Source organism: Acipenser ruthenus, chromosome 10 (genome assembly GCF_902713425.1).
Source record: "Acipenser ruthenus chromosome 10, fAciRut3.2 maternal haplotype, whole genome shotgun sequence".
NCBI classification, from domain to species: domain Eukaryota; kingdom Metazoa; phylum Chordata; class Actinopteri; order Acipenseriformes; family Acipenseridae; genus Acipenser; species Acipenser ruthenus.
Genome location: NC_081198.1, coordinates 35,301,757 through 35,317,189, shown reverse-complemented (window position 1 = coordinate 35,317,189; position 15,433 = coordinate 35,301,757). Strand labels below are relative to the sequence as shown.

At 37.2% G+C, this 15,433-nt stretch overlaps 1 protein-coding gene across 2 annotated transcripts in view; it reads right to left on the bottom strand.

The window, feature by feature from the left end:
• The window catches only part of vps8 (VPS8 subunit of CORVET complex), a 132,993-nt gene that overhangs the window by 62,608 nt on the left and 54,952 nt on the right, over positions 1-15,433 (bottom strand). For both annotated transcript variants that reach the window (XM_034016381.3, XM_059032092.1), the window contains exons 31-34: positions 14,258-14,342; positions 12,966-13,064; positions 11,776-11,865; positions 8,647-8,693 (exon numbers count right to left, since the gene is read on the bottom strand). In XM_034016381.3, the coding sequence (XP_033872272.2) occupies positions 8,647-8,693; positions 11,776-11,865; positions 12,966-13,064; positions 14,258-14,342 (321 nt within the window). The remainder of the gene's footprint in view (positions 1-8,646; positions 8,694-11,775; positions 11,866-12,965; positions 13,065-14,257; positions 14,343-15,433) is intronic.

Below are 15,433 nucleotides of genomic sequence, written 5' to 3'. Positions count from 1 at the left end.
CCAAGGTGGAAGAATATACAATAAAATTGTTAGTTTTTAAAAAATATATATATATATAAAAAGTTTTTCTATGTATTATTGTGTCCGTTTTATAAGCGGGATAACACACTCCAGGGCTTGTGGGTTGTTTTGCATTAACATACAGCTTTGTTGGTATGAAGGCACTCAGCAGTATGTTAATGCAACACAACCCATGCTCTGTCATGTGTTATCTCTTTATATATATATATATATATATATATATATATATATATATATATATATATATATATATAATTAGTAGCTACTTAAATTGACTTCACTAAATACACAGTTTAGAAAAAATAAAAATAAAATCATTATTTTGTTTAGTTATCTGGAATCTCCATAAAGGAAATGGCTGCTAAGAAAATAGACTGTGTTGCTGGGGCTGTGTGAACTCAGTTCTCAAAGACCACTGCTGCTCTGTAACATGATGTCAAGATCTTCCTGAATTTCACAGTTTCAGACCAGCCAGTTCCTCAAGGGAACCACCAACCCTTTCTGGTTTCCAGCAGATAAAGGTTCAAATGCACAACCAAGAGAAATAATTTCCAGAGCTCCGTCAAGCGTGACTTGTTCCAATTGGCAAAGCTTTCAGCTGCCTTAGCATTCGATAAAATGATATACAGTATTATTAAACTTGAAACGGCCATCTCAACAGCCAACAGGAGACACAATCAGGTTTAAATTTAGAAGCTGTTACTCCAAAAGTGCATTTCCAAAACATTGGTATCAATTTAAGTTAAAAAAGATCAGAGGCTGTTGCTTTTTTTTCTTGACATAAAAAATAATGTAATTTCTTGGTGTGTCTTCAGACTTCATCAACATAGCTGTTCAGACGTTTGGTGAGATGTAACATATTAGGAGTGCAATTGACAACCAAATTTCTTATTCGATTATTGTATAGGCATTTCTCAATGATAATCGATGCATTGACGTTTTATTTTTCTAAATAAAGAACAAACATTTGTTTGTTTTTTTAACAGAAGATCCAATAACTAAAAAAACAGGAGTTGAGTTTTTAACAACTGAAAAAAATGTCCCTTTAACATTGTAAGAATAATAAAAAAATACTATATTTTAACAGAATTAATTTATATCTGAACTATGGTTGTTCATTACTGTTAACATTATGTCCAAAGCAAAGCAAAACATTTTAATTACTCTCACAAATCCTGACTAATTTAACTACCATACTAAATTCAGCTTATTTTTATATAATATATTGCCATATAATTCAAACACTACATACTTAGAAACAAAAGAAAGTAAATCAGTAGATTTAATATTGGCATTCTTTTGAAATTATTACACTAACAAAAGGTATATGCTGTGTTCTTGTCACTTTTTTGTTCCAGTGGTTAAAGTCCAGGTCACCGGTTCAAATCCCACACCTGCCACTGACTGACTCACTGTGTGACCCTGAGCAAGTCACGTAACCTCCTTGTGTTCCATCCTGCGGATGAGATGTTAAATCAATGTCCTATTGTAAGTGACTCTGCATATAATGCACAGTTCACAGCCTACCTCTGTAAAGCGCTTTGTGATGGTGGTCCACTATGAAAGGTGCTACATGAAAATAAAGACATTATTATTATTAGACTCACCAGTGAAGCCTCAACTCATTTAACATGGGGTATATCCATCGCGAATGTAGAGGCCTAAAGTGCATATCCTAGCAACGCGCTGACGTTGTTTATCTATCGTAAAGTTTTAATGCAAACTGACAACAGGAGACTTCAAACTGGGTTCTAATTTAATGCATCGATTCAGTCTGTGTAAGGTCTGAAAAAGAGCTTCTGGTATCAAAAGGTCAAGCCGACCTGCTGAAAGTTCCAAACCTCCCTTATTAGGCAAAAGCATCTTTTTAAATTAGACTCAGAGCCTTAAAACATTCTGATCCAGCGAGAGCAGAATGGCAAACTATATGGAACAGAGTTAATATGCTAGAAGCAATCTAACTAGGTTTGATTTATAGTAAGAAAAAACAAAAGTATTAAAATAAATAAGAAACCTAATATAATTTATGGGCCGCAGTGTGGATTAGTGGTTAGGGCTCTGGACTCTTGACCAGGTAATTATTATTATTATTATTATTTATTTCTTAGCTGACGCCCTTATCCAGGGCGACTTACAATTGTTACAAGATATCACATTATTTTTTACATACAATTACCCATTTATACAGTTGGGTTTTTACTAGAGCAATCTAGGTAAAGTACCTTGCTCAAGGGTACAGCAGCAGTGTCCCCACTAGGGACTGAACCCACAACCCTCCGGTCAAGAGTCCAGAGCCCTAACCACTACTCCACACTGCTGCCCATCATCAACGCACAACGCGTTCAAAAGGCCAACTTCTCCATATTTAACAAAACGTCTTTTTTAAAATCTATAACTGTCTGCTTTTTGTTTTCTGTTTGTATGATAAACTATTGAACAGCAGCTGAACTGAACTCACAAGCAGCCCCAGCCAACTGTTTCAGGTTCAATACTTGGTGCTGGTACCAAAAAAAAAAAAAAAAAAAAAAAAACTTCAATAATTGCTTGAGACAAAAGAAGTCAATAGCGTATGTAATTACAAGCTACATACCAGAGGAGAGGAAGATTTTAAAATCACTGGATAAGGGCATCCAAGTCACCTGAAATGAGACACAATGCTAGCAATGCCTGCCATAACACTGCCAATGACATGTAGGGCAGCCATGACAGCCATGTGTAGTATTGATTCGTCCAAAAATAATGTGGCAGGCAAACAGATAATTTTTGCAGCACTTGTTTGCAGCTCAGGGTTGGGCCGATTGGCAATCCCGCCAACAGCTGCACCGCCGGAGATGTCATAATGTTACAGAGCCCTGTGAAAGTGCTGTGTCTGAAAGAAAAGCTGTGAAAAGTAATTTCAGCACGGGAACTCTTAAAGAGGGGAGGCTTGTCAGAAGTGGCTATGTCCACCCCAGTTTAGCACCTCTCACAGTATTCCCTAAACAGCACTGCTGCCTCAGAAGCCAACAGGCTGGAAAGCCTCAGACAGGCCTCAGTTTCAAAGCAGGGAAAGGGAACGCAGCAAGGTCATGGATACACTTAAAATGACAAATTATGGCTGCTGTTCCATTATGGAAATCTACCATCGTTCTAGAATAAATGAAAAGATGGTACGGTATCTTTACAGAAATTTACTGATTGGCCTGCTTATTACTGTAGTAATCGCTCTCATGAATCCACAAATCAGCTGTTCACATAGATTTCAATAAAAAAGGCAGCACTTTATGTAGTAAAAAAGCTCGACAGATCGAACAATCAGCTGTTTGCACCTTGTTACTGAGCGATTACCCCTGTACTGTACTTTGGCTATTTAATCCCTGTACGTAGTGTCAGGTTTATTTACAGATTGAGAGTGAGAGGAGAGGAATGAGAGCCATTGTTCAATAAAAGCTAAAAATAAAATAATAAAATACAGCGTTTTCCTTCTGCTGTGAACCGCAACTGTTAACCGTCTCATTATATCCTGGAAACCCCGCAGCTCAGCGCTACAATAGGTAAATAAATCCTGTTCGCCTGTGGAGCGTATTAACTTCAACCTCTGTCTCGATCTCCTGCCCGTCACTCAGCAGCGAATGCACGCACCCGCACAGCAGACGGCTACTCTGTCACAAGCATTAATACCCTGTACTGTATCTTTCTAAAAAATGGGATTAAGGGGCGCTCCCTAATAAAAGATGAATCTCAAAACAATAATAATATAGTACAGTAATTGTTACAGCTGTGTTAAAACAAGATTCATTTATCCGCCTTTTTACATATCCGCCCTTACTCTGGTCCCATCGCAGTCAGATAACGCGACGGATTACTGTACTTTTCATTACTTTCATAGGTTTTAATACAACTTTTTTATTAGTGTAATAAGTGTCTTAATAAAGATTTAACTGCATACACGCGTGCTTGTTTTGATTACTGTACTGGTGATTGGGGGACATTTTGATGGTCAGGTTATTGTGTGAGAGTGGATCACAAACGCGCCCGTTCTAAGCGGTGGCAACTACATATCTATCTATCAGTCTATCTATCTATAAAGATTAAAGAAAGAATAAAAAATGTCCTAGCTTCAGTGCACTTTTTTTTTTTACTCCCATGTTTACTGCTTAGTTCAACTGTTAATTAATTTCTAATAATAAAGTTTCTTAATTCTCGTTACAATCTTGTAGAGCAGTTCTTTCTTCCACACTGGTCCGCAGGTATTAGAGCCCCCCCATGTTCTCTGTGCAGAACCACATGTTCCTTTCTGAGGAAACAGGAACTCGAAGTCAACCACCTGCACGCCATTTGCAGTGAGGCGCAATGGCACAGTAGACGTTAAATAGAGTTCAAGCTTTTTAGAAGAACTAAACACCCATAAGTGGAGCATGTCATGCAAAAATATATATATATTGTGACGATCTGCGTTCCTATCCCAGGCTTTGCTTCAATCAGACACTTGACAACCAGATGCAAGGAAACGCCGTAGCGTATGTTTATTATTTACAGACTGAAAAAGAAAATAAAGAAAACAAAACCTAACCCAGTCTCGGGTCCTAACTAAACAAATCGTTCCCTACCTAATGACGGGGCAGGCTAAGCCTGTTACCTCGTCTCCAAAACCAAAATCGTAATCCAAATACCTTTCCAAAATGTCGTTAACCAGTTCTCACAATACGAATATTCTTTTTCCTTGTTTTTACTCTCCCACTCTCCAACTCAGCTCCTACCATCACCCTCGTTCAAGCATTCACCAAACAGACATTTTAAATGGTAACCAATTATATTATTAAACAATTGACAGGTCATTAAATTGGACAATTAATTTGAACTGGAGCCATCCTTGACTCCAGTAGCTTCCACCTGGTCCTAGTGTCCCCCAGGTATTGTCTCTGACCAATAATAAATATTTGTTTTAAACCATACTTTTTTCCATTTGTACTTTCCCTTATTTAACACACAGTTATAAGTGTATTTTTTTTAACCCATTCATTTTTGATCCCAAACACTTTTTATTAATTTTCTTTGTTTACCAACCAGTTGGTTTACGTTGTCATTCACCTTTTTTCCCGTTTCCTTTAACCAATCCCTCACACTATGTATGTCGGTAAGATGTAGGTAGTTTAAAACACAGACCATCTTTGTAAACATCATTAATTGTTAATTAATACTTAACATTTTTATTAGTAGTTAATATGATTTGAATGGCATGGAGGAAGGCTATTCTGACCCAGCTCTTACAATTCCCCAGACAAGCTCAAAGCATTTTCAAAACCAGGTAAAGGCATATTTACAAAAACTCTTAACAATATTGGAGTGACAGAACCTAAAACCGCTCTGAATGATTGAAAATACCATAAAATAGTAAAGGAAATGTGGAAAGCAATTACAGTTCAGGCTACTTGCTCTTTATACACAATATTTAACTACAAATAAACAGGAGTGTTCTTTGGCTGCAGACGCTGGAGTTTTCCCTAGGCCTGTTGTCTCAGTTGGAGCTTGTGCTGCAGCTGCTGAGGGGAAGCACACTCCCTGTTATGCCACGACAGCTCCTCTGTTTGAAGCCCCCCCTAGAGGCCTCTCACAGGAGAAACGAAAGCCAGGAGTTCCTGTGGAGGAACCTCATCTAATTTACAGCAGCCTGAGCGGAACAAATCCGACAGCAGAAAAATGAATTGATCAAAGACACTAGAACAAAGTGACAAGCTGTCACTGGAAAAGTCTCTTTATAAACATTTACTGCCGCACATTTACTGTGCATGTAACATGTATTCTGTCAGATAAAAGTGAATGTGTGCATTACACATTATGGTAACTGTAAAAGAGTTTGATTCAGTAGAGACATATGTAAATTCAAAAGTGCCTATTTAAAATAAATAAATAAATGAATAAATCTTTCTGGTTAACCATTTGCTTCTAAATTAGGCATGAATTGAATTATTATTATTTTTTACATGATTGTGCTTTGTATGTTTTTTTGCCAGGAGAACAAAAAACACATGTTTTATTACAATCTGTTGTTCATAAACAAAGCTGGACCTTTTAGAAGCCAAAAATATGAAATAGCTGATATAAACAAATCTGAGAGGGTTTTTAAAGTACAGCTATGGCCAAACGTTTTGCATCCAAAAGAATTTTAGGATTGAGACACAATTAGTTAATTCTATAGGGTAATGCAAACTTTTGACCAAAGCTGTAGTTTTGCAATATAAACTTACAGTAATATATTCAAAAACACCACTAAATTAACCTACTCATTGTTCTGCAACTTGGCAAATATCAACAGGGTAACAAAGACTCAATAGCATGCTGAATTATTTCACAACTACTGAACAAAGCAAACCTACTGTATCTTTTACTGTTCTATTTGCCTGGCTGTATATATAAATGAATATATCTGTAAAAGTAGAAGGCAATGTAGAATGTTAGCACCGATTTCCAAACTTTTTTGGACATATGACTTTAATAATACAGCCATATGTACAGCTCCTAAAATTAGCCTGGTTTTTACTCAAACCTAACACTGACGGCCATCTGTTCATCTTCATAGCTCATTAAATCAGAAGGACTACTCCAAGGTTTCTCAGAACATTCATTTAATAACCCTGCAGGAGACCCCCCCACTATATAATGTATAATTCATCAAGTAGACAAACATTCTGGCAAGACTCTTCAGGCTTCGGATTCAAACTGAGGTGGGTGTGGGGTGGTCCCTCCCTATGTGAGCTAGGTGCAAACAGCCCCCCCTCATTGTCTGTTAATGATGGGAGATCAAGAGTGGGGTAGTGGGGTGAAAAGGTGTGAAAGATGGGAAGGAGTGAGAAGAAAAGTGGAATGAAAAGAGAAAAGGAAGGAGGAGAGAAACAGAATGCAGGAACAAGGGAAAAAGTAAAAGTACTGTAGATTCGGTAAGGTATGTCTCCCGATAAAGCGGTGTTAAATCCATAGGTCTAATCATTCATGATTGGTGCAATACATTCCTGTTCTTTTTGTTGTCCTAGCAGGGCAGAGACTAGAAGCAGATGCATAGTGTCTAAATGAGTGACTAAGTAGTGATCAATGTAGCAAGCCTAACTGATGTACAGTAAGTCTGGGAGCAATGTTATGATAATCGCACCTATGCTGAAAAATCAAGTGGAAATTGTCTGTTTCAATCAAAGCAACAACCATTGTAAAATGATTGTATCAAATGGGGGGAAATAAGTCAACTGCATATATTGAGCTAAACAATCTTTTGTCGTCAGAATCCCTTAATGTGGCCCCTAGTGGCCACAGTAGTAATTACACAAAGTTCAAATACATCTTAATCCCTTGTTCCAGTATCCACAAGCGTGCCCAGTTGAAATTCACCTTCATTTACTGTATGTTCTGCTTTTTCAATAAGCAGAAGAACAGGACTGTTGTGCTCATTGTTCTTTATCAGTAACATTTTTACAGGTGATGTCTAGTTGACTTATATTGTAACACTTGAATGTATTTGTATTTGCTTGCGATTGTAAGTCGCCCTGGATAAGGGCGTCTGCTAAGAAATAAATAATAATAATAATAATAGTTGTATTCAGACATAACATCTGGGCCAGCTGTTTAAATTTGCCCCAAAGTAACGCTCGCTATAAGGATTCACAGTAGTTTTATTAACCCTTGCATTATAACTGACACTCTGAGATTGCTGTTCCGGTCCAGCTACAGTACATTTGGTTCTTCTTTCACAGGGAACATGTCACAAAGCGTGGTGTTAATTGATTAACGGATTTAAACACCAAAAACATAAATGGCACAAAAATAAGCTTTGTAATTATTTTTTCGCACTTTGGAAATAATTAGCCAGTGGGTATTAAGCTGACTATTTCAGGAAGACACAACACTTCCTCTTGGCAGGGGAACAGATTAATCATGCTGCAGCATCTTGGCTGGTCAACTGGTTTTCATATTTTAAGCTCAACTAAGAGGCCTGATTCAATTAGCTTTTCATCTGGAGGGAAACTCAAGTTGATGTAATTGAAGGATTAATGATGAGCTCTACTGTATGAGCTAAACAGCAGCGTAGATTAATACGTCTATCCTTAAACTTGTAAACCTGTTCTGATGTGGCCCCTTTTCCCGGCATTTTTATTGTACTTGCTGATGTTAAAGATAACAAAATAACACTTACTTGCTGTGCAGCTCGGTTCACTGCACAGACCTCAGATGTGCAGTTTTGAAATAAACATGTTACAGCATTTTCATTTTAAACACAAGACATCTGCTGCTACACCAGGTTAAATAAAGTTCTGTTTCCTTGTCTTACTCTCAGGAAGTCTGTTACTGTTTCGCTTCCTAGGTCATTTCACCTCTGCGGTGTCTTCAGGGTTAAAGCAGGTTACTGGCTGCAAGGCATGTCAGTCAATAGAGGAAGCAGCTGGTTGGTTAATGGAATGATGTATCGAAGGGCTGTACATACACAAACTGACAGCACAAGGGCGTACCAAGATGGAAAATCATAGTTAACAAGGGCAACAGAATTCAGGTAAGATACATAAGATCTACAGATCCTTAACCTTCAATCCCTTCTCAGTAAAACATTATGAAAAGGCAGCATTCAAAATAGTAAGAAGCATTTTAGAAAGTGACACGTACCTGGGGTCCAGAAGACACTTCAAAAACTGGAACAGCAAGTAGTCCTCCTAAAGACGAGAAGAAGGGGGTATCTCTGTCAGGATCACACTTGTAAGGTGATCCAATTGATTTGTAATATAAAAGGCATTCAAGGCTATAAAGCAGAGTTTGGTACACAGAAAAAAAAAAAACACATCAAATTATATTCAATGCATCTTCATGGCTGTGGCTTCAAATACCACCACCATTTAAATCAATGTAATAATACCATCCCATATGAAAGTAATCAGGGAGAAACTGAACCCAACCTGTAAACTAGACTGAAAAAGACCAGGAAAAGGGGGAGTACATTAACGACCCTGCCATCACCTGGTGTACTCATAAAACACATTTGTAACACTGGTCGAAATAAAAGGTAAAACAACATTTAACAGTGGTAGAAGAAAAACAGCTGAGGTCAGGCTATTAAAAGTTAATTTGATTTCTATACAATTCAATCTGTCTGTATCGTTATAAACTGCATTGCCATGCACAAACTACTGTAGTTTATTGGTATGACATCACTTATGCCATAATACAGATATTGTTTGTGTAAGGCCCCTACCCATAATTTTAATACCTACCCAAAGACGTTTTCATGCACTCTATTGAGTGTATATGTATAGAATATTCTATAGGGTTCTAGATGATACAAGTTGATATACACACCATAAGGGGTCACAGCAGGCTACATAGTTAAATAAGAATGATTAAACAGTATAGATACAGGTTTACTACTAAATAATGTCAGGCTTCATAGTCTGTCTACTCTACCTACTATGCATCTGAGAGAAGTAGGTTGGTATTTCTGTCCATCTTTCTTGCGGACTGTATAAAACTGGCCAGGATTGGGTGGTGCTCTAACAGGGTAGTTTGATGAATTTGCCAGGTCATACAGATGGTACAGTTGGCTGGTTACTGCAGTTTAAATACTTGAAGTCTGTGTGGTGTTTCTTGTTCCTTGTTAGTTTTTTCTGCCCTCAGTTGGCCATGGTATAAATCTTTCGGGGTGGTTTACTTTTTTCGGTCACTTTGTTTGCAGTTTATTTCTTAGTATATTCTTGATGGTGTATGTCAAGACTACCTCTCTTTGATTTACTGTTACTGAAGCAACATCAAATGCAACAGAAGCTGTCGGATAAGAACTTAATTGTTCTAGCCTCCAAGACACAAAGAACATTACACACACAGATGTGTATTATTAACATTTAAACATTTAAAAAGGTCAACTGAAAAACACATAGTATTTTAAACCTTAATCTGAAAATGTACTGTTCCAGTGAATCTTGCATTGATTTACATTTATTTTGGAAACGTTTTATTCTTATCTGTAGTACGTTGATGGATTGCAAACCACTGTAAATAAATACTGTACATGAAAATCAATTAATAATTTGAAATACATACACAACTAAAATATAAAAACCTGGTAAATGTCATTAAAAATGTGTACGTAGTTTACACAAAAGGGCTAAACGTTTCAACTATATAAATTTACAGCCTAGTCCTTTATACTGGATTATACTGCTGCTCCGAAATTATGGTAGTCATAGAAAAAGAATTACCATAAATCACCATGATCTGCTTCAATAAACCGATACAAAAATAACACTTGAATTGTCCAGGCAAAACCTGGATGAATGGCAACCATAGCAACCAGGCTACTGTTCCTTCCTGGTTCACATTATTTGGGGCCTTTTCCTAAGCAAGCATTTTATACCTCAAGACAGCACATGTAGCCTGGGACCAGTGATAATTACTGTCAATTGAAAAGCTTCAAGCACATAAGAGACACGTCTCCATTTTTTTAAAAGGCCAGTACCTGTCAACACATCAATGTGAAAAAACAATGCTTTCTTCAATGGCTGACTCGAAGGACCAGAAATGTATGGAATTTACACTGTACTTTCATGCCTGTAGAATGACCACTGTGATAAACCCCTATTATAAAAATTGACAAGGTTAAATCCTTTTTTACAGGTGAGCATCCATCCTAAAGGAGTGCAAACCAATGTTTTCAAATCCATCTGCAATATTAATTCAGGACTGGCAAATATTTAAAATACAACGCTATAGGCGATAGGTTTTTAACCCTGATAAAGTTAACAAGAGATGGATTTGAAATCCTTTGTCCGCACTGTTGAGGTACATAAAAAACACACAGCCCATAGCTAAGCTTGACAAGAAGGTTAACAGAGATGTCACAAGGGAATAGGCAGCTTCTGATCAGCAACCATTATAATGGGGCACTGGTGGAGTCCTGCAAGTCAGAGCACCCCCTACTGAACCAGCAACAGCACTTCATACACTAACTGCAGAAGCAGCAGCTGGTCCTTGGGAGGTCACTCCCCTTAGTGCTGACCAGGTCCAACCATGGTTCCCAGCTGTGACTCGATCAGAGTACAAGGTGGTATGGCTCTAATTTCTAGCTATATAAATGTAAATGGTAGTCACTTTTTTCCCCAATAAGGCCCAAAATCTGCAATAAAACTTTAAAATCTTAAAACTCTCACCTCGTCGCACTTGATTCTCAAGGAAATAATAAACTAATTTTCAATTAGTGTATGTATCTGACATTGCGATAAAGATAACGAAAACCAATTACATCCTTGCTTAAAGATAACTTCCAATCTATTTAAAGAGAAGTCGGCTTGTAACATTTCAGAGATACCTCCAGTTCAATTAATCTTAAATGTAATTACAGCAGCTACTCTCAGACTGCCTCGTTTCCAAAAGGGGTCAGGTTTCAAAAGAATGAACAGGATACAAATAGTAAAAGATATCAACCTAGAACAAAATACTTTATTTACTTGAAAAAAGCCTCAATACAAAACTCAATATTTGTATCTAAATTTTAAGGAGCCACCATGAAATATTACATAAGAGGATATAGAAATAGACAGTACTTAGCCTACTGAAGCAGTCTTTGTGGTTCAGCAGCCACACTGGAAAAGGTAAACTGAATGTCTTCTTATTAGAGATGTGACAGCCGTTGCATTTGGTTTTATATCAATTTTGATGGTTGCTCCAACTCAATTTGTACCGTGTTTTTATTTTTATTTATTTATTTTTTAAACATTTAGTCAAGACGAATTGTGGAAAATAATTTACCTCCAGCTTGTCAATGATGTTGCGGATCTCGTCTGCAAAGTGAATGGCAACCAAATCTGCTGCTTTGGACGGGTCGATCGATACCAGCTCCTGCAAGAGAAAGCAGATCAGGTCAGTTTCTAATGCAGCCTCGTTCACCCTTGCATTTTAACATCCATGTTATTATTATTATTATTATTATTATTATTATTATTATTATTATTTCTTTATTTAGGCTTTATCCAAGGCCACTTACAGAGACTAGGGTGTGTGAACTATGCATTAGCTGCAGAGTCACTTACAAAAACGTCTCACCCGACAGACGGAGTACAAGCGACTTGCTCAGGGTCACACAATGAGTCAGTGGTTGAGCCAGGATTTGAACCGGGGACCTCGTGGTTACAAGCCTGTTTCTTTAACTTCCCTTCTTATCATTGAGCAGTTTTTCAGGGTACAACAATCCCAAAGTGTTCATCACTCCTTAAATCTGCATTAATCCAGCTGGTATTTCTCCACTACGGTGGGTTTATTGCCCCCCTTTTTTACATCAGATCAGTTTCAAACTGTACAATACTTCTTTTCAAACACCACTGTAACACAATCCAGCAATGGCCAACTGGACACATACTGTCTGTCAGCAAACCTTTTCGGTGATATACATCAGCATCTACAAGTAGTAGATTTCATTATGAAGTGGTCAAATGCAATAAAAAAAATTATAAAATAAAAAAAGAGACACATACAAAAAAAAAAGATCCCGAGACAGGTCGAGTACAGGAAGAATTATTAATATATGTATATAAGTATTACTGTAGAATTTCACTTGCAATTTGCAGGCGTACTCAGTGTTAAGAGGGATATAATGAGTGTGTTGAAACATTAGCAATTAAGATTCAACACAGTGATTCAATAACTTTTTCAAGTGTATATTAGAAATACTTCACACTAATTGCAACTTCTTGAGAGCTTTTTGTGCTGGGGATGCTATTGTGATACGCACTGTATCCTCGGCCACATAATGGAGATTCCGTGTCTCATAACCTGCTGTATTATTTGATTGAAAGCACCCCTCGGGTGGTTGCCCATTTGTACCCATGCAGTACATGTAGCGGCACAATACAAGGGATGTGCCACCCTCCCATCACTACCATATATGCTATACTGTATTTACTGTCTTAAAGCCTCTGCTTGTTCTCTCCAGTGAACTGTACCTTAAGGTGCTCCATAGCTTCATCCCACACAGACTGCTTCTCCTCAGGGCTGTATCCCGGGATAGAAAGGATGTTGTGGATATAGTTAAAAACCTCACCCTGATTGAAAAAAATTCAACATGGCAGTTTAATAAACAACTGTGCTGCATCAGATTGTAATGCCTGCTCTTTATGTATATGAGTGGTACATATACTTCTAGGTAAATGTCTTTTTTCACCCCCAGGTGAAGTTTTTTTTATAATTTCTGTTTGCAATAAAAATGTATTATAAAAGCGAGGGGATGGCAGGACCTTGCAGTAATATAACAAATGAGGGCTAATACATTTCACTGATTAAAAATATGACAGACCTAATTGATTAATAACACATTTTGCAAACCCCAAATCATTCTACAATTTATTAAGGACTTCTTTAATGCAATCCATCATAAAGTGATCTATTGAAAATGAAATTTTAAAAAATGTAATTAAAATTAAAAAAAAGAAAGACATTATAAATTGTTCAGTCGAAAGGCTTTCAATTAGTAGACTATCTGCCCAGCCTGTTTGTCAGTTAATAGCATACATTTCTCAGAAAAGCCTTCAGTTTTGAAGAAGAAAGCACTTAGCAGTATTTTAGTAAAGATGAGTTCTCATGAAAAGCACAGCACATGGTATTATACCTATTTTTAGCAGATTTTTGCAGCAGGGCCTTTCCACTACGGGATTATCGCTAAAGCCCCAGAATGGGCTGACTTCAGTACATTTGTGTACATTTCGAGAATTGATCTGTGGTACTGCTAGTAATCTGAAGCATTTAAGAAAAGTCTTGTGTATCCTTAAAACAAAAAGACAATTACACTGCTTTCAAAAGCAGACGTATCGCAATGAAGCCTGATGCTCCACAGAAAATAATACATCGCTGGCTGAGGAAAAGAATATCAATAACTACAAATGTCCAAAAGATGAGACATATCTGAAGGCTGGTTTTTGTTTCGACACCCGAGGCTGGTTTCACAGACCCAGATTAGCACTCACTTAGGTCTATGGTACCATCAGGTAACATTAGGAAGTCCAGAGGTCAGTCCTAATGCGTCTGTGAAACCAGTCGTAGAACATGCTCACACAGTAGGTGAAAACTATAATTTTGTAAAATACAAAAAATTTGCTCTCAGCGGACGATATTGTCAATTGCTTTGTTTTCCAATCGGTTCGTTTGTGGGAGGCTGAGAGAATGAAGATGTATACCAGTATGAAAAACACAGATACAGTAAAAAAATCCATCCACCTGCACAAAACATTGCCTACCATACCTTTCTTAAGGGATCTTTCAAATAGCAGTAGATGATTTTGTCGTACAAGTGCTTCTTCTCGTACATGAACTCACAGATCTGATAGCTAGAAGAATAAAAGAGCAAGGAGATGAGGTTTAAAAAGGGAAACTTCTAGGGTTTTAAAAACAGTTTCCATGTCATTAAGGAGTTTCAGTTCAGTTCACCTCTCCTCTTAGCTGGTTGGCAATCCTCTCTTGTGCTTGAGTCCCTATCAGATAAGATATTTAACTCTGTTCCATTCAGTCCACTGTCCTACAGTTTCGACAATTGCTTTTTTGTTTGTTGTAGATGTAGTGGTTTTGAAAGTCGATTGCCAATAGCACTGGCTACAGTTTTTCAATGTGTATTGTTTAACTAATTTTCATTTATACATGTTTTCATTAGTCATTGAATGTAACATGCTGAGGTACTGCCATATGTTATAGTGAATGTACTGGAGTTGTACTGTATGAGATTATATGCAACTTTGAAATGCCTAATGTATCTTCTCCACTATATATGTAAAAGCTGCATCTCCCTGTTGCATGTGGTGGAATGACCTACCCATGGATATCAGGACTGCTCAGTCCCTGACCACCTTCAGGCACCTCCTCAAGACACATCTGTTCAGACAGCATCTGTAAACACAACTCTCGATCCATGCTGGACTATATGGCACCCACTTGTACTTGCACTGAACTGCTTCATACCTTGCTGCATTCAACTACTGCTCCTAACTATAACTGTATCTTGTATTTGATTTTACTCTTATAGGTATCTGTAATCACGTTTTCTGTAATTGCTCTTATTCGAAACCATTCTCATCCATTTATCATACTTACTACGTGTTCTTACTGGACTTTACTCATATAAGCAAATAGTTTCTATAAGGTTTAACTGCACTTAGTCGAATTCGCTCTTATTGTTACTGTATGCTTTATTTTGTTCTTACTTGAATTGATTTTTATTGTAGTTTCATATCTGGTCTTATCTGTATTATGATACTCTGTAATGTGGTATTTTATAATGCAATACTTTGTACTGTGATAACTTGTAACAATTGTAAGTCACCCTGGATAAGGAGTCTGCTAAGAAATAAATAAATAAATAAATAAATAAATAAATAAATAAATAATAATGTTGATTTCAGTCACAGTGGGACAGCAGACTGCATAT